Consider the following 19,438-nt stretch of genomic DNA (forward strand, 5'->3'; position numbering starts at 1 on the left):
TCCGTCAGGGTTGATGGTCAAGCTGAGTCGGTCTAGGATATGGTCAAGTCATCCTTATATGGCACTCAACTTTTTCATTTTTATCTAATGTAAAAATTAGACTCACAATTGAATTCCGCACATCTTATTTATTTAATGGTTGAAATCGATTCAAATGAATGCACTTTCTTTTATTTTCTATTCAATCATGTAAATATAATAAGTCATAATCAATATAGTAATGTTGTTGTGGGCTTCGAAAAGTAGGTTTGAGAGATCAAGAGTCTTTATAAGACTAACTGAAGGCCAATAAAGGAAATTATATGTAGACAATTGAGAATCAAATTTTACGTTGGTTGATTGATCGAAAGCCCAACTTTATGAAAGTCAAGGGACGAAAGCCCATAGTGAACAAAACCTCACAAGATGGCATTAGTGAAGGACAAAATTTCCTTTTAAGGGTATTTGAAAGTTGTTTCATGTGTTCCAAGTCTTACTGGGTGTAAACGAGAGAGAATTATATAATACAAAGATAACGTTTTGGAAGAAAATTTTTACCAAGTACTTCTTTATGAGATGAATGTAATAAGACAAACATGTAACTCTTTATAAACCATTTAGTTGTACTTTGCCAAACATTGGTCAAAGGGAAATGTGAATCAAAGATATCTATCAACAACATTAAGAAACAGAACGAGGAGAACAAAGGAACAATTGAGTTGGAGGTTTAGTGAATGATAACTGCTTTGGCCATGTGAACTTTGAAACCACTAATAGTAGGGTATTTAAATTTGAATTCAAATCTTATAATCGTTCAAAGCAAGGGTTACAAAATATAAATAAGTTTATTTTGTATTTTACAAGGTGGATAAATTATGGAACAAATCATACATTCTAAAATGTCGAAAAAAGAAAAATGGCTAAATTAGTGTTGATTGTTGCAATTTGGATCACTACTTTCATTGATTTTTGTTACAAGTTTCTTTACTTTCCTTAGTAATTTATTTGTTCTTCAATTTACTTTGGTGTTCTTGATGTTCTACTGTATTTTCATTAATAATCACATTCATCCTTTTGAATTTAATCATCTTTATTTTTCACTTCATCCATTGGTTAATATTAGTCTTATTAAAACGGGTTGGAACCGATGAGCCAATCCGACCCACCAAAAATTTGGGTTGGGTTGGATTTTTTTTTTTTAATTTTGATATGGACTAATTTTGAACCCAGCTCACTCGATTGAACCTGTAGTGAACCGGGTTGGCTCACCAACCCACTTAATTTTTCTGATAAATACTTTTTGTTGGATTAGTCATTTTATTAAATATTGAAACGAAGGTTCGAGTGATATTATTTTTGTATGAAATAATTAGGCAACATGAAAAATTTACAAATCTATACTCAATAACTCAATTTTTATGTAAAAACAAATTTGAATTGCTATGAAGCTACTAAAAGTTTTGTTGAGAAGATTTTGTGATATCATTGTGTGAATGAAATCTTATGTTCGATTAATCATAAATATAATTTAAGATCCTTCCCCTTTATTTAGATTTAAATTATAAAATTTTTGTTATTTTTTTAATTGAAAAAAAAACATGTAATTAAGTGAGCCAATGAACCAAACCATTTAACCCACCAACCCCTGGTGGGTTAGGTTGAATTCAATTTTTTTCGGCTCAATAATAAATGAGTCAGGTTAGGTTGGCTCACTAAGTAGCTAACTCATGGTGGGTCGAGTCGGGTTGGGCCGAGTGCCCATTTTTACAACACTAGTGAATATGCAATTTTGAATATATTTCATCTGCATATTCAAAAAAAAAATCGAAAACAAACAAAAATATTGACTTGTTATGCTTGAGATTCTAATCGAAAACCACATAAGAAAACAATTAAATTCATTAAATGTGTGGGTGAAATTGATACATTAAAAAACACCGTGAACCAAAAAAATGACTAAAGCAGTGTTGATTATTGTAATTTGGATTACTGTTTTCATTAATTTCTATTACAAGTTTCTTTATTTTCTTTTGTAATTTATTTTTTCTTTAATTTTACTTTGGTGTTCTTGTTGTTCTACCATAATTCCATCGATCATCACATCCATTCATTTGAATTCAATCAATTTTTTGTTTCAATTCATCCATTTTTGAATATATTTCATCTTCATATTTATAAAATAATTCAAAACAAACAAAAAAAATTGACTTATTAAGTGTGAGATTCTCGTAGAAATTCACATAATTCATTGAATGTGTGGATGAAATTAGTACATACAATTAATAATCTTTGCGTCAAATTAGTGCGTTAATACTATACGTGAAAACACTCCAAATAAAGTTGAAAAACTTTAGTTTGTTAGTCCTATGATGAAAAACTCGCATTAGAATGATTTAATTATAATAAAGAGTAGACATCGATCGAAATTAAATCTCCTAAAAACAAATATTATTGCTAAAAAGTTTATCTATTATACTATATATGGGATTGTTTTTCAAAGATTATATTTTAAATATTTTGAATTGAATTATATATTTCACATAATTGCTCTTAAAGCTAAAGAGGTGTTCAATCTTCAAAGACTCAATTATTCTTAAGTATTATCATGTCTCAACTAGGAATAGCAAAAAAACCCATACCCGTGGATGTCTGCAGGTAAAATCTGTTGCGAGTATTTAGTACCTGTGGGTAAGAAGTATCTATGAGTAGCAGATAATTTAATACTTGCTCATTAACATGTCGAGTTTGGGTATCACACTATCCGTATCCGCGAGTATCTGCTAATTGTGTGAAAAATGAAATTACAATTTTACCAATTAGTTTTTTTTTTTCTAACTGTTCAATCTTCTTTAAAAATGGTCTAAAGCCCAAATTCCTTTTTAGGGTTTTCTTCTTCAAATCAGAATAAGGAAAAAGGTGTTGCCTCATTCCTTCCCATCTGGTTAGCTGCGACGAGTTGCCGTCAAAGAAATAGCAAACCCTAAATCTCACTTTTTTTCGTGCATTCTCCTTTCATTAAGATTGCTGTCACAAAAGGAGAAAAGAAAATGAATTTCAACCCTAGGTGAACGACTCCACCGTCAATGCCGACTTTCACACTTTGAAGGTCATGGTGACGAAGTTGCGAATGGATAAGGACCACAAAATCCTTGCTCAATCCAAGGTTAAGGGTCATGTCGTCACCAATAAGGAAAATGGTACAAAGTTTGCTCCTGAGGATATCATGCACGACGAGAGGTGGTGCTGTGGTGTGTCTAACGTCCAACGTGAGTGGTTGGCGAAGGGCGACCTGCTTGGATAATGCTGGTGGAAGGACGTCCCATGGAGCAACGAAGCTTCTCTAGTGCCTGTGAACGGGAGAATGAAGGAGTGAGATGTTGTGATCAACGTAGGCAACATTGTTGACGACAGTCTCAGGTAACTAGAGGAGGACACGACGCTACTAGGTGGACGGAGGGCAGTCAGCTACCGCGAGTGGAGGAGGAGACGACTGCTCTCTTTGAAGTGAAGACCCTAGGGTTTGTAAGTTCTTAATAAGAAAGGATAATAGAGTTTTAGGCCAAAATTTGGGCTTGGTAATGCACAAATTGTTGAAAAAAACGAGTAGCCACGGATTGAAAAAAATTTGCAGACTTTTTTAAGCGAGTATCCGACAGATACTGAGATGAATAATGAGATACAATTTTTTACATGTAGGTCGGATTGTAAGTAAACACTATCTATGCTCGACCTAACTTGTTGTCATCCCTAATCTTAATTCTAATAAATGAAAATGTCAACAAGTATGTTGATTCACATTTTAAAATATATATATATATATATATAATTTATTTTAAGCTTATATTTTCAAATAATACCTTACTACTTTTAAATATGTTGCTTGAATATCACCATGACCTCTACATGAGTGTTTTTGGACAATAAACTTTTAAAAGATATTTTATTAATAGAAAAAAAATCTAATATATACTATTCTTTTTACTGTGGTTTTATACTAAAATTAAGAACCATATATTACGAGTGTTTTCAAATGATCTCATATTTTAATTTAATTTATGTACTTTCTATAAACATACCTTTTACTAATTAAAATAATAATTAGTATTACTTTTTTTTTCTAAGATGTAGATAAATTCAAGCAAAATACTCTTTAATACCATTTTAAAATTTGGAAATAGTAAATGGTTTGAAGTGATTTTCTTAAAAATGTCAGGAAAAAGAAGTGCATTCATTACCTACGAGAATAGTCACCATTGAATTTATTAAAGGATTCCTTTTTATTGTGTACTCATGAACACACTACGAAAAGCTTGAAACATTTTCTTGATAAAAAATGTAAAATTAAAAATTTAAAAGCTTTTTAATTTTTAGAGAAAATAATGTATATATTATCAATATTCTTTGTACACCATATAATCCATGCAATAAAAATGTATTATGATGAGTGTAAAGTCTGAGAAAAATAAAACATAAAGGTGCGTACACGTGGCAGCCAAGCATTGGGTAAAGTTTTAAAAATAAAATTTTTATAAAACACTCTCTTCCAAAATTCTCACTCATTCCTCCACCGTCCAGACACACACTCCTCTCCTTCTCCTTCTTTTCTTCATTCCTCTACCTTCCATCTACCATATCTCAAAATCTAATCGTTTGTTTCTCAAATTGAAGCTACCTAAGCATTCAGGACTCCAAGAGCTACGTTTCTACCGATCGATTTTCCGTTTCATCCAACCGGTAAGAAAACCCTCTTTCCTCCTTTGCCCTAGGGTTTCAAGCATGAGATTTCTTATTTCATGCAACCCATTTCGTTTCCTTCCACAATCTAACTTCAACTTAGTTCTAAAATTCGTTCTCCATCATCAATTGATGATTTATAGGTGATTCTCACACTTTGGGGTCCAAAGCACGTGGTCTAGGATTCTTCCTTGAGTTGGCCGTACGCACGAGTTGGCCGTACGCACTAGAGGTAAGGGGAGCTATTTCTTCTTTCCATTTTAGTTGTGTATTGTGAATGTATGATAATTTTGAAGTTGTATGTTGTTGGAGGCATGAAATTGGTTGTATAGGTTTGAAATGTATGTATGGAAATTGTGTATGTTGGGTAAATTGATGATTGATGATTATGAATTGTTTGGGGAAGTCTTGGTATGATGAATTATGCATGATTGGGACTGTTTTGATGTTGAAACCTGTTATGGTATTGTTTGGAAAGGAAATCAAGTGCCTTAGAGTTACTTTGTGGCCATTTTAGAGGAAGTGAGAGGGTGTTTTTGAGTAATTGAGATCTAGGGTGTAAGTGGACAGTGGGGACAATTTGATTGAGTCAATTGTGACTTATTAGAAGCCTTAAAAGTGGTAAAAACAGTATCTAACTAGTAGAATTAGATTTGGGTAGATAAGTTGATGAAATTGAGGAATTTAAGTGTAGATTGATGCTAAATGATTAGGGATTTGGTTTAGTAAGTGTTAGAGTTGATTAGATAAGTTAGATTCATCACATAGATCAAGTTAGGAGTGCTAGAAATCCACCAAAAGGCCTAAAACGAAACTTAGGGGGTAAAGTTGCTCAATTATGCAGATAATCTGCATAATTCACGCTGGGCGCCACAAAAATGGCACTGGGCGCCATTTTCTGCTGTTTCCAGCAGAAAGTCACGCTGGGCGCCACAAAACTGGCGCTGGGCGCCATTTCCTACTGTCTCCAGCAGGAAAAGTCACGCTGGGCGCCCCTAAATGGCGCTGGGCGCAGCTTTCTGCAGTTGCTGTTGTTTTTGATAGTTTAGGGGGTTCTGGGTGTCCGTTTTGGACGTTCTTTAGGTCGTTCTGGGGGTTTTTAACCCTTCCGGAGCCATTGGTGAGGGTTTCCAAGCTATTTGAATTACTTAAGTATAGGTAATTATATATGATAAATAAATTGGTAGTAATAAATGATGTTTCTGTGAAAATATGTAATGTATGACTTATTTCTAGCATTGTATGATTCGTTTTAGTATTGTATGAGTTAATCATGTAGGATTTGTATGAAACCAAATTAATATAACACCTTTATGTATAAAAATGAGAATTTAAAGTCAATGAAGTTGGTATGGTATGAATTATGATTCAAAGAGTTAAGTATCATCTCTAGGTGAGATTTAAGTTAAGTTTCTGGAATGAATATAGGTAGCTCAGTCTTGGGGTTTCCCTTAAAGCTCTAATGACTATTCAATCTCACTTAGAGAAGATTTGTTCATGTGGTGAAGAGCAGTAGGGGTCCTAGTCTTGGTTGTCTCCATTGTATATGGGCCAAGGTGAGTGATAACAGACTAACCTTGTGTGTGGTAGGGTGAAACCCATTGGCAATGGCTTTGCAAAGCAGTAGAGGCCACCACAAGTGCATAACCCGCCATAGCTCGATATTCATTCCGGGTCCGGACGAGTCTAAGTCTAACACCACTTAATAAAACCACAACTTATAACTTAATTAAACTGTTCTTCTAGGCTTGCCATTCTTGTATGTCTCTTTTAATTTGATAATCTCTTAATTAACTTGCTTCCTTTTGTAATCTAGCTCACCCTTGCACTGTATGTTTGTATGTGTTTGCCTTCCCTCTTGCGATGATCATCCAATCCTTTGGATGTGAGCAGTAGGTAATGAATGTGCCAGTGGAGCAAGCTTTGGAAGTTGAGGAAGATCCAGCCCCTAGTACTTAGGACTTTTTAATATTTTGTCAGCTTTCATTTTAGAGCACTTTTAGAACTTGTACTCAAGTCTTAATTTCCTCTAAATTTTGGATGACTGTATAAATATTCAAATATTGTCATCTTCATCCCTTAACTGCTTTCACATATTGTCATAGTTGAATCCTATTATAATAGTTGAATCCTATTATATTATATGTGAATATGATATTTTGGGATGTCACATTTATGGTATCAAAGCCTAGCCTCTCCCAGTACGGTGTGGTTCGAGGACGAACCAAGCGGAAGCTGGTGGGCATGTGACGCCCGGGCACTGAGAGGGCGGGGAGTGATCGCCGGTGCAAGAGGCACGAACAAGGAGCGGCTCCTGGCAGGCTTCTAGTGGAAGAGGTACATGGACGAATCGAACATACACCGGAATGAGAGGGATCTGGAGACTGTATAGGTATGGGACTATACAGTTGAAGGATAGCTTAAAGGAATTGATTTGGCTACTCATATCACCAAAATGCATTTACTTTTCGGTAGCCTAACCCATAAGAACTCCATGGTTAAGCGTGCTTAACCTGGAGTAATTTTGAGATGGGTGACCTTCTGGGAAGTTTTCCCGGAAAGTGTGCGAGTGAGGACAAAGCACACTGGAAAGTCTTGTGGTGATGTGTGGGGGCAATCAACAGTCCCTGTAAGTTGCCGGGACGTTACAAATGGTATCAGAGCAGTTTTATCCCTAGAGAACCTGTAGGTAAGCGTCCATTTTGGCAGGTTTATCGTGTCTTCTCTGTGAAGAGTTGAGTCTAAATGGTATGGTTTACCATTTATTAACGGAGTGACTTTGGGTGAGATGGGTAACATGGATCGGTGTATCAGCGATGGTTAAAATCTGAATAAGAGAAATTGTGGATGGTTTGAAGCTTAAGTTAGGAGAGGGATAAGAATTCTGAAGTGGATATTGTATAGCCAAGTTTAGAAGAATGTTTCAAGATTAGCGAGTGGCATAGAAGGAATGTTTGATCTCGGGTTGAGGTGAAAAACTTCAATCACCGAAGGAAGAGGCACATCGGAAAGGTTTGGTTATTGGTTGGTGTTCTGCAACAATTATGGGATTTTTATAACTTGGAGAGGTGGTGTTCACTATGGAATGGTGTTAGTAATCTATTTAGGGGCGGTTTCTTTTGAAGTTGTGTAATGCAAGAGGAAGATGGAAGTTGAGTTAAAGTAATGGTGTTTGGACTCGGTGTAGTCGTAGGGAGAACTATAAGGTTAAAGAATTTCATAAGAGAATTAAAGGACAGGTTGGAACAATCTAGTATAAGTCTTGGCAATCATAAGTGATTTCGAGCATGGTTGTTTTGTGGAGTAGAAAAACAGTGTTGAGGAAAATGGAATGACAAGGTTATCATGGAAGAAAAGAGTTATCGGGGTTTTCCAAAGTCATGGAAGTTTTGAAGAAGGTTCTTCAAGGGTGATTATCTTCAGGTTGTAAATTGTCATGAAGGAAGTGTTCTTTCCGTGAACTAGTGAACAAGGGGGGTTTGAGAATCAGAGTAGCGCAGCGGGTGTTAGTGGGCTTGTTCTTATCAGTACCAAGTGTATACGAAGCGTTTTCAAGTTCAAGTATGGGTGGCTATGTGATATAAGCTTCTTTAAAACAACCGGGACGTCGTTATTTGGGGCATCAATTGGGAGTGTTTGGTGATCTTTGCAAGAGTCAAAAGTGAGTTTAGGTATGGTGGAGATAAGTATGAAGCAAAGGAGACAAGTGAGACTTCAGTTTCAAGATGCAGTGTCGACCTGGAAATGGGAGAATAAATGGACGTTGAGCATGGGAATAGGATCAGTGGATGAAGGAAATGAACCGAGATAAGTTTCAAGTTGTAAGGTCAATTTTGAGATGAGCAAGCGTTAGTTGTGAGTGGAAATTGAAAGAAGATTCAAGTTTTTAGCTTAGTAAGAATTGATTAAGAGACGGTTGAAGAGTCTGAAGACTGAAGTCTGAATTGAAGAGGTAAAGAGATTTCATTAGTATAGTTGAAATACTATAACTAAATTTTCTTAGCCCAAATGTAAAATTTACCATTAACTAAATGTATATTAAATAATACTATTAAATAATATTAGATTATTAAAATATAAATGTATATTAAATAATATTAAAATTGAAATAAAATGTATATTAAATAATATTAAAAGTGAAAGAAAAAAATAAAAAACATTTATGAAAGTTAAAAGTGAAATAGTTGAAAGTGTTGAGGATGAAACATCAATGACTAAATGCAATGTTATGAATTAGGCCTCAAAAATAAAACACTTTGAATCTTTCGAGAAATGAGTGCTGAGAGAAGTGACTAATTTTTCTAAAAAAAACTGCAAGTAAACCTCTTTGAACAATATTTTTATTGAGATTTGTATAAAAACAATTATTTGTTAACTAATATTCGTTAAAAGAAATCAAAATTATTCTCATTGTTCAATGAATCTCACCGATATTGTAATTTTAAATAAAAGGATTAAATATATTTTGTCATTAAACTTCCATTCTAATTTTTAATACATTTTAATTCTTAAACTTTAAAAATAAATTGACATAATCTTTTTATTCCAATTATGTTAAATTCTTTTGAAATGTAAAATATATTTTATATTGACTTTTAAGTTATGTTACAACTCATGTGAGTAAGAAACATTGTTTAAACCAGTAAAAAAAATTAATATCATTAAATCAAAATAACTACATTCCTTCATTTCTAAAATCCACAACTTAAAACATATCAAAGTTTGAGACATAATAAAATTTCAATCTAACATGTACCAAAATGGCTATAAGCAATCATGTACCAAAATGATGCATCCATGAGAGAAGGAACAAGTGAGAAAAAGAGAATAGACATATATATACATAAATGCATAGCCATCTTAACAAGAGTGATTGATAATTACTCTATCATAAGTTAAACATAAGGAAGACAAGGTTTCCCAATACTCTACTACAGCTTATGCTGATAAGCTTTGCAAGAATGGCCATATAATGATTGTAAGTGGAAGAAGGAAAATACATGGTGAAGAGTTCTGAGCTAGAGTTACCTAACATGGTCACAGAGGGGCATTGAGGGATACTAACTCCCTGTACAGGCAAAATAGAAAAAAAAAAGAATCAAATATTCTTAAATGATGCTTTGCAGCATCAGGTTCTACAACTCAACGACCAGAAACAAATAATGAATTGCTTATCTGGTTCCCCTCAGCTTGGAGTCTTCTCATCTTTGCCTTGTCTAATCTTGATCTTCGAACCGCCTCTTGGATTTGCCGGTCATGATCCTTCAACATCTGATCCATGTTGCTTGATGGAACTAGCAGAGGCCCAGAATAATGAATTTTATGACCCTTTGAGCCATATCCAACCTGCAACATTGTCATAAGATAATCCAACCATAACATTTAGACAAAACTAGAACCAAGATGAAATAACTTAGGAGACAAAGTTAGCAACAGATAAACATTTCAAAACTACTTACAAGACTTGAGTCTTTGTTGCTGCTGGCTCTTCCTTCTTCCTTTTGAGGAGCATGTGCATGATTATTCTTCTGATCCTGTTGCGTCATTGACTCAGAGGCCTCCTTGAAGGATCCTGGGAACCTGCTTATTAGTTTTTGGGCATCTGCTTGTGATGATGCAGACCTTTCTCTGCGATCGTCAGAGAGCATACTCCTCCTTGCCGCGACTAAGCCTGATATTGTTGATAAGTCACCCCCCATTGAAACCTTTGGAGCATCCTCTTGGTTCTTCCCGGCTTTGGCCCATGCGGCACGGTGTGTCAGTGGACCTGAATGGGAAGCTCTTTTGTGTTGATGAACTGGGGGATCCACAAACAACGACGACAAATCTCAATGACCAAGAGGGGTTAGTTTAACAACTAAAAATGACCAAACCTGCATTGACAGGACCAGTTCAGCATTGGCATCAGGTGCAGGAATTGCTCGTGATTCTCTTGTGCCTTTTCTCTCAAGATCATGCCTCTGGCCCTTGACTCCTGCTCCTCCTTGTCTGCAAACATCATAACCAAAACCATAAGCAAGCACTTAAGGACAATAAATAAAAGAGCCCAGCCAATGCGAACATGTTAACAGAAGTAATAAGCACAAGTCTGATTTTAAGAACCAGTATATTTCAGCTACACTTATTGTTAGCTTCTGTATACCCACGTATTGTGAATCATAAGGAACATTAAAAATATTTTCTTTTCTGCTCCATAAGTAACCTTGACAGTGTTGTTGCAGTCACTATACATTTTACAAGTAAAATTTAGTATATTACAGGGCAGGGGACATTGGGGAGTGTGTGGAAAACTTAGTTTGAACAATTACAAGAAGATTCATTTCTGCCATTTTCCCAAAGTTAATCATTGCACTTTGGAAATAACCAAAATTTTAGAAAAAAATAGACACAACAACAATGACATGGATTAATTAATCAGATTATCTCAAAACACAGACACAGGTAACCTTCAAAAATGCAATTTGTACAAATCATTTGAATATAAATGAATACAATTCCACACCAAAATCGAACACACCTTCTAGCTTCTTCATCCCGCACCTTGGCATCAAATTCTTTGCTAGGCGGATACTTTGGTAAGCTTGAGGGATCACAAGGTAGAGGCTTTGTTGAGAAGAACTAAATTACAAGTAAACCAATAGAAGAGGGTTAAGAGCAGTGCATACTGAAGTTTGAAAAAAATTCTCTAGTACCATAAATGCACTGCAAAACGTTTCTTGAGCAAGAAATGGTGAATAACTACCAACCAACACATCAATTTTTGGTTATAAAAATTAATTTTGTACCATATTAAGGCTGTTGAGACAATAGCCACAATAGTGGTGTATATTTGCAGTAATACATAAGATAACGAGATTTTCAATATCCCATTGTTGTCAATCAAAAGATTAGAACCCTTAATGTCACGGTGAAGTACACCACAGCTGTGGCAGTGATCAAGTCCACGTAAAAGTTGCTGCATGTAACATTTAACCTGCCAAGATCCAATAGGAAATTACTTAATTTTTTATTTGTGTTGCAGGATAGCATTCTGTTTTGAAATAGGTTTATTTCCGCCCTTCAATAAATCAGTAATTAAAACTTGATTGTTTTTCTCTGTTTTTTTTTTTTTTTTTTGTTATCTTGTAGCCCTTTTTTATTTAAATGTTAGTCTTTAGTGGAAATTTTACTCTTCATTTAATTTCTACCGCTTGCCTTAATTAGCCTCATTTTCAATGGAGACAAAAAAAGAAAGTAAATTTCAGGGAATTAATTTAGGAAGAGGGCGCATCAGCAATTAGCTTAAAAGTATAAACATCACAATAGAAAAGAAATCTTTGATTGCCTATGACATCAAACAAAAATTAGAGGAACCAATATTCTCCCTAGAAGACATGATAGGTTTGATTTGCAATAAAATGGAAAGAGAGAGATAAAACATAAGGATGCTTAAGAAATTCCCTGAGCTTCAGTAAACTTCAGTCCAGGATGTGATGCAAGTCCAGCCAAGTCATGCTCCATGTACTCAAAAACAAGGTATAAGCTGCAAGACATCCTTGATGTGACCAAGCCTTCCAATTTTATGACATTTGGATGATCAAGCCTGCGCAGAATGTGAATTTCCCTTGCCATGAAGCGAACACTCTCAGGCTCAAGATTATCAAACCTCACTTTTTTCAAAGCAACAATCTTCTTTTGTTCAAGATCTCGAGCTCTATAAACATTGCTATAAGTTCCCTGTCCAATCTGCACATTAGATAAAGGAAAAAATTATCAATTTATCATTCATGATTACAAAGCATACAGGAGATATGCTCACATTGAAGTAACGTGAAATCAAGGAGAAATATAACTGAAAATATCTGAAAACTACAAATGCACAATTCTCATATTCTACTTAATTTTATTTAGAAATAATTTCAGCATGAAATTGAGGATATATGACAGACAAACATAAGTGGTATATATTCAATCATTAATAAATTTCCAGAAATTTGTGTTAACTGTTATACTATGAGATCATAAAGATCAAAAACAAGTATAAAAACAGTATCTAGCAAAATGTACTGCCTAAGATTGTTATCGAAGAACAGACAAAAAGTGCATTGATTAAATAAAGAGGGAGGTGGTTTCCAAATCAATTAGCGATAGTTTCTTTACCAAGAATTATCATCAGATTAGACATTAAAAATGGTTATGCAGAAAAAATTAAGCAATTTTGGTCAACAATTTGAAGGAAGAGCTCGTGATTATTGAAGAGAATTCAGCTCAGAATCATGGCAACTTTTTTACTAAAAACCAAAAGAGGTAGTGGAAAGTTGGGGTGTTTTGTTTGCCACCTATAAAATATAAGAATTCAGCTCAGTTTCTCCTTTTTCACATTGCAGCCACATGCATGGAGTAGACTTTAGAAATATAGATAATTAAGAGAAAGGGGGTCAAAAAGATCAGGGGAATTCTGAACACCTTACCATCACAACCTGAGAATTCTGAACACCCTCTCCTTCATCTCCAGAAGTTCAACCCAAACATAAACCCATTTTTTCCCCAACCCAATGCTTAACAGAAAACATTCACTACACCAATCAGAAAATCAATTTTTCACGCCCCAAGACTCACGCCCAACACAATACAGTACAAACAAGAAGGTGATTGCCGATGGCGGGTGTGAATTCCGAGTAGAAGCGGTGCAACCATGACGATTTATTTCACCTTCGACTTCGCATAACAGAGGAAGAGGAGTTTTATCGCCGGCATTGGAGTGGCGACCCTTTCTGGCATCAACGTCTTAAGACGAGGCGTAGGGAGAACCTCGCGCGAAGAGGAGAAGGAAGAGGCACCTTGGTGCGGTGGCCGACAGAGATTGTGGCAGCGATCGCGCGACGAGCGGCGGAAGAGGGGAACTCTCACCTCGATCGGCAACGAACGTCAGTGCCGGCGACGCCTTGGGCCACAACTCGCGGTGGCTGGTTGGGTGGAGGCCTGTTGCAGCGGCAAATCAGTGAGAGGCAGTGGGAAGCAAACTCTCCCTAGGGTTTCTGGTTGAGAAATTAATTTTTTTTTAACCCATATAATGAAGTGACACTGCCAACACATATAAAAGGTTCCAAGTCATCAAACATTGCACACCTGGCAGTTCTACCGTTAGTGAACCAACTTGAACAGTTTTTGCGAAAGGTAGGTATTAAACCTTAAAAATACAGCAGATTATCGAAGAAAAGGGGTAATTGAGACTACACGCAATTCCAAAAACTTGAAAAAGAAAAAGAAAGTCCAGAAGAACAAAAAGAAAGTAAGTCTCACAGAAGAACGAACTATTTTGGGATACAAAAGAATTAGGTTCTTGCAACAAAAGAACTTAGAAAAACAAAAATGTTACATCGCTGTAGCATCCTAAGTCTCACAGAAGAACGAACTATTTTGGGATACAAAGAACGGTTCTTGGACTCGTAAAAAAGAACTGAGAAGAACAAAAATCTTAGACCGTCATCCTCCGAAGCTATTCGGTAGCATCTTCCTTCTCGGTTTCCTTGAGAATTACCTTCGCTTTCTTAGCCTCTTTTGCCGCATCTTGAAGGCGGTGGTCTCTCACGAGTTCTTTAACATAATCAAATTGGGCTAACGCCAGCGATCGTCTGGCGTCATAGCGCCTACGCTTTGCTTGCTGCAAAGCCGTTAGTCCGCCAGCATTATGTCGATCCATTGCTCGGTGAACAGAGATGATGACAATTTAGCGTCTACGAGCAAAATTGGTGGTCAACTTCTAAAGTGGTGAGGTGAGGTTTAAAGTGGTGAGGTGAGGTGAGGTTTAAAGAAACTTTTTCCTTATTTATATAGATTTTTCCTTATTTTATATAGTAGATAAATCGATACTAATAAATGAATTTCATTATAATATATAATAATAGACGTTGATACTTTACATGTAATAAATCCATAATATTAAAAAGATTAAATATTTTGTAGTTCTTAAATATAAAATCAGAATTTATTTATATTCAAAATTTTAATATAACTTTGTTTTTGTTAGGATATTTATCCTATTTTATCATCATTATAGTGTGTCAAGGGTTACCCTATTTATCATGATTATATTGTGTCTAGGATTACCCTATTTATCATGATTATATTGTGTTTAGGGTTACCCTATTTATCATGTACTTGTGTATCAATTTATTCTTATAAATAGAAGATTGTGAGAGGGATCAATTAAGCCCTCAAGAATTATTTCTTTTCAATCTTAAGTGTTTTTAATATTTCAAAATAAATTGATATGATCATCTTAATTTAATAATGTTAATTTTTTTATACATTAAACTATATTTTAAACTAGTATTTGGACTTAAATACTTCAAATAGTGTAAATTAATTAAGGTTTAATACCGTTTTTGGTCCTTAGTTTGAGAGATTGTGTTCAAAATGATCTTACCTTTTTCTTAAACGTAATAATTGATCCCAACTTTGAAAAAACACTTCAAGTTAATTCTTTTTCATTATGACGTCAAATATTTAACGCTGTTGTTGTCCGCCTGAATAAAACTTACCTACGTGGCTAGGTAATCTTATTGCGTGGCAATATTAGGTTTTGACGTGTAAATTTTAAGTTGAGAAAAAATAATTTGAAGACATGGCAACAGCTTTAACGAGAGAGGTTAAAAAAAAAGGGGTTAGGGTTAGATTATTTAGGATTATTGTCACACTCAGACATCAGAAAGCCATAGCACTGAGTAAGTCTTATCTTATTCTTCTTCAACATCTTCTTCTAATAAGTTTTTCATTTTTCTATTCCTAGTTTGTTGTCGTTGTTGTTTTTGTCGCTATTGAAATTCGTTCTAAGGGTGAGGAATATTCTGGTGGCTCAATCGGATAGGGCTATGTCGCTTAAGCAGTTTGGCAAGTTCAAAAGAGATTTGGGGTTCGATAAAAGGAGGAAACTTATTACCATATTGAAGAAATTCCCAACAGTGTTTCAGATTATGGAAGAAGGGGTTTAATCTCTCAAATTAAAAACATCTCTTCCTTGAAGTCAGCTTATATCCAGCTACAAGCTGCTCATACTCCTTATGACCCTGATAAAATGCAAACTGCAGGTAAACTTGTTATTACTGAGCTAAAAATTCTGGAGGCTAGCTAGAAGCGAGCAAAACTAGAGAAAAATCTGAAGCTTAGAGGTTTGTCTACTAAAGAATCTGAAGAAGAAAATGGCTTTTTCCATGTTGATCTAACTCCAGATCTGTTCACCTCTGTTGTGGAAGCAGTTGCAAAAGCCATTCATGATTTTTCTAATTTAAAATTTACACGTCAAAACCTAATACTGCAACACAATAAGTTTACCTAGCCACTTAGGTAAGTTTTATCCAGGAGGGCGGGAACACAATTAAATATTTGATGCCGTAACGAAAAAGGATTAACTTGAACAAGTCATGTATTATGGGTTGACTTGTGTAAATAGCTAGTCTGAACAAATGGTTTGATGTTGTCTTTTATTGATGATTTAGGTGAAGAGCTTCACTTGTATTATGATACATCATGTATGCAACATCATCATTAGTTTTGATTTGAATAATTTGTTCTCTACATTTAAATCTATGATTCATTTAATTTTTAGGTTTGATGATCATTATTCTAGAGTTATAAAATTTGTAGGTAAGGTTGTAAACATTATGAATTTCCATGATGGTGGCTCGTTGGACAAGTCCTCCAAAGTAAAGTATTGCTCCAATGAAAACCATGTTATCAAGAGTTGTGGAAGAGCTTGCATCAGGTGAATTTATAAGCGTTATAATTTCTTTCACAAATATTATAAACTTAGTCTAGAACTAAATATTGGTATTGAAAGGAAATTAATACTTATAAGGAATCATTTGTACCACACGAACATCAACTAATATCTTAGTAGCATTGTACCTAATCAGACTATCATTTACAAGTTTAGGTTGACGATAACACAACTTATTAAATATTTTTTAATGAAAAAAAATCCAAAGCCAATGCAATACTCTTTCTTCAAAATTAATGAGGGTGTCACTACAATAAATTGTATATTTGTTGGTGGAATAAAGATGACAAATACTAATTTGTCAATAAAATGAATTTTGAAGTATCTAGAAAACATTAGAAAGGAGTTGAATATTTTTATTGGAAAATTTTTTTCACAACCAATATAATAGCACTCTCATCGAGGATCAAAAGATTTTGTATAAGATGTTAAACGCTCGACTTTTGGAAATCAAATTAAATGAGTTCTTTCCGAGTGTCAACTTTTAAGTGGTCGAAATTTGAATGTTATTTGTAATTAAAAATCTGATTTGGAGGGGCTAGAAGTTAGGATTCCGAAAGTGCCCTCTTCATTTTCGAACTGTAAGTTCTGTCCTTATCAACTTCTTCTCTCTCCATTTTAGGGATTTGAAATTCATTTGAACTTCTCTCTTCATAACAGTGTTGTTCGTCCTCCATTGTAAGTGTTTCGTTTGTTTTCAAGATCTCTCTGTCCTGCTTCCTTGTGACCATTTTTGTTGGTTTGAATCTCTGTGGACATTGGGTTTGTTTGTTTGAGTTGTAGATCACCGTTGTCTCCTTCGGTGTCTCTGTGAACTCGACTTCTTTGTTTGAGTTAGAGATTAGCGTTGTGTCGTTGGGTGTGGATTTGGTGGAAGTTGTTACCTTTTTTGTGCAATGGGTTCGTCCGGTGACAATGGTTGTTCGAACAAGGTATGAACTTTTTCGTGTCTCCGTATTCGTATTTTGGGGAGGGGATTTTGGTGTTGCATGTGTTGGTAATTTTTTTGGTGTGTGTTGCTTTTGGGTTGTGATTTACGTTGGTTATTTGTACCAAAATACATTTTTTTTTGCAGTTGTTTGTTCGTCACTCATTGAAAACGAAACGTATTGCTTCTTTGAATGACATTTTGAGTGAGGAGCAAAAGTCCATAATCTCCAAGACTCACTTTCGATGGTTTTTAGAATTACATGGTAATATTAAGATTGGAAGGAATATTCTGAGCGATTTACTGATTAGATGGGATGATGACAGAGGTGGTTTTAGTTTTAGAGATAAATTTGTTGAATTCAAGGGAATAGAAGTCAGCTTAAGCCTAGGGTTGGGTTTGGTTGGTGAGCAGATTAAATTGAATGAAAACAAACTCAGTGAAAGTCATTGTCGGAAGTACTTTGGTGATGGAAAATATGAATTGGATTTGGTATATGAATTTATTTTTAAGCAACACAAAAAGTTGCCTTCAATAGATGTTTGTAGGTTGTACATTTTGGTAGCAATTAGTGAGGTACTGTTTCCTAATCGCAGCAGAACAATATTCCCAATTTTGTTTGAAATTGTTGATAGAATCAGTGATCTGGGAACTTTTTGTTGGGCTTGTATAGTGTACCATTATCTACTTAGCAGTCTGTGCAAAGCTTGTACAGCGTGGAATAGAGGAAAAGGTGCAACCACTGTTTATGTGGATGGTTGTGTATACGTGTTCCAGGTAAATTTGTTCCATGGATTGTTTGCTGTTTGTGAATTGAGATGACTAATTATGACGTCTATGATGTATTTCAGGTATGGTTTTGTGATCGTTTCATTCCTTCCAATGTTTGTGTACATAAATATCCAAGATTTTTGCATTGGATGAATATAAATGTTGGTGACAAGTTCATTAAACGTGCAATGGAGACGGGTGTGGTATGTACTTTATCATTTTATTACATTTGTTTGAATGAATGTTTTATGTAATGGTAATTGTGATGAAATTGCAGATGCTTGATGATTATGGTGCATCAAGGACAGAAAACAGTGAAACATGTGTCAAAGTATCAGTTAATTCAAATGGAGAGGAATTGAATAAAGAAGACAAATCAACAATCAATATGAAACTGATAAAAGGTATTAATGATGCTTTAGAGGAACAAGATGGTGTAATTGAAGAACTTGAAGAAGAGTTATCTAGATTGCAGGCTGAGCTGCTTGAAGGGAATAATAAAGATGAAGGTGGTTACAGTACACGTGTAACCAACATGATTTTTACAATAACTTTGACTGTGAGGGAGGAGTTTACATCCATGAAACCGTTATGAAGGAAAGAGTACGTCGAAAACGTTACAAAAGCCATGTTTGTAGAACTCCCTACACTGGATATAGTCCGAAACTTGATTGATTAATGTAATTTTTGATTATTCCAGTATTAGGATGATGTTTAATTATGGATAGTTGTATTTGGAACAATTTTCTTTGGTATTGTTGATAAAGAAAGTGGTTGTTTCAGTTTTGAATGTTATAATAATTCCATTTGTTGTTTGGTAGTAGTGGGAAGTTGAAATTGTTGTAGTTATATGAAATGTCCAGGTCTGAGGAAGCTGTAACCGATTACAGGGGAGTTATAATCGATTACTAGTACAGAAATGGGAATGTTTACCAAAAGTATGTCCGCGGTACCCAAAAATGGGTAAAGAACTCCCCAGTAGTGTTTGGTCGTGTTTTTTCAGCGTTCTTAATAGGGGCGCACCGTCTTCGTCATTGTGCAAGGTTTTGTGAACCATATTTCAAACAGTCCGAGATGTATGTGTTTGGTAGAGGAAACGAAGGTGTTACCAGCTTCAGAGTTCCTGGCATGGAAACCTAGGATAGACTAACGGTGTTGTAATCGATTACTAGGGACCCGTAATCGATTAATATAACAACGATCTCATTCTGCACCAAAAGTCTGACTGGTCTACCCACATAAGATTGAATAACTCCCCAGTAATGTCT

The 19,438-nt window shown here is 35.0% G+C and overlaps 2 protein-coding genes across 11 annotated transcripts; one reads left to right on the forward strand and one right to left on the reverse strand.

The window, feature by feature from the left end:
* Positions 1–4,530: 4,530 nt before the first annotated feature.
* On the forward strand, positions 4,531–18,960 carry LOC148206930 (uncharacterized). Of its 8 annotated transcripts, XM_088104981.1 has the most exons (8): positions 4,531–4,713; positions 4,857–4,945; positions 16,339–16,456; positions 17,094–17,149; positions 17,255–17,403; positions 17,547–18,176; positions 18,251–18,373; positions 18,448–18,960. In XM_088104981.1, the coding sequence occupies exons 5-8, from the start codon at positions 17,368–17,370 to the stop codon at positions 18,763–18,765; spliced, it is 1,107 nt and encodes a 368-aa protein (XP_087961107.1). In that variant the 5' UTR covers positions 4,531–4,713; positions 4,857–4,945; positions 16,339–16,456; positions 17,094–17,149; positions 17,255–17,367; the 3' UTR covers positions 18,766–18,960. The 8 variants fall into 8 exon arrangements, 4 of the variants coding, with proteins under 4 accessions (XP_087961107.1, XP_087961106.1, XP_087961109.1 ...); XR_015783811.1 differs by having other exon boundaries at positions 17,094–17,403; positions 18,073–18,176; XM_088104980.1 differs by having other exon boundaries at positions 17,094–17,403.
* Positions 9,528–14,632, reverse strand: LOC124842142 (uncharacterized). Of its 3 annotated transcripts, XM_088104987.1 has the most exons (5): positions 13,164–14,632; positions 11,231–12,438; positions 10,587–10,701; positions 10,173–10,480; positions 9,528–10,059 (listed from the first exon to the last, which is right to left on the reverse strand). In XM_088104987.1, the coding sequence occupies exons 4-5, from the start codon at positions 10,410–10,412 to the stop codon at positions 9,856–9,858; spliced, it is 444 nt and encodes a 147-aa protein (XP_087961113.1). In that variant the 5' UTR covers positions 10,413–10,480; positions 10,587–10,701; positions 11,231–12,438; positions 13,164–14,632; the 3' UTR covers positions 9,528–9,855. The 3 variants fall into 3 exon arrangements, with proteins under 3 accessions (XP_087961113.1, XP_087961111.1, XP_087961112.1); XM_088104985.1 differs by having other exon boundaries at positions 10,173–10,701; positions 13,164–14,631; XM_088104986.1 differs by lacking the exons at positions 11,231–12,438; positions 13,164–14,632 and having other exon boundaries at positions 10,173–11,223.
* Positions 18,961–19,438: the final 478 nt, after the last annotated feature.

This window comes from Vigna umbellata, chromosome 1 (genome assembly GCF_029865625.1).
Source record: "Vigna umbellata cultivar VRB3 chromosome 1, Vumbellata_1.0, whole genome shotgun sequence".
Taxonomy (NCBI): domain Eukaryota; kingdom Viridiplantae; phylum Streptophyta; class Magnoliopsida; order Fabales; family Fabaceae; genus Vigna; species Vigna umbellata.

Bases quoted from the DNA above. Each gene is read 5' to 3' on its own strand.
- LOC124842142 (XM_088104987.1), bottom strand. From the start codon at position 10,412: ATGGGGGGTGACTTATCAACAATATCAGGCTTAGTCGCGGCAAGGAGG. The intron at 10,060-10,172 runs GTAAGTAGTTTT...ACAATGTTGCAG, and splicing joins GCAACAAAGACTCAAGTCTT to GTTGGATATGGCTCAAAGGG.
- LOC148206930 (XM_088104980.1), top strand. From the start codon at position 17,368: ATGGGTTCGTCCGGTGACAATGGTTGTTCGAACAAG. The intron at 17,404-17,546 runs GTATGAACTTTT...TTTTTTTTGCAG, and splicing joins ACAATGGTTGTTCGAACAAG to TTGTTTGTTCGTCACTCATT. The intron at 18,374-18,447 runs GTATGTACTTTA...ATGAAATTGCAG, and splicing joins GTGCAATGGAGACGGGTGTG to ATGCTTGATGATTATGGTGC.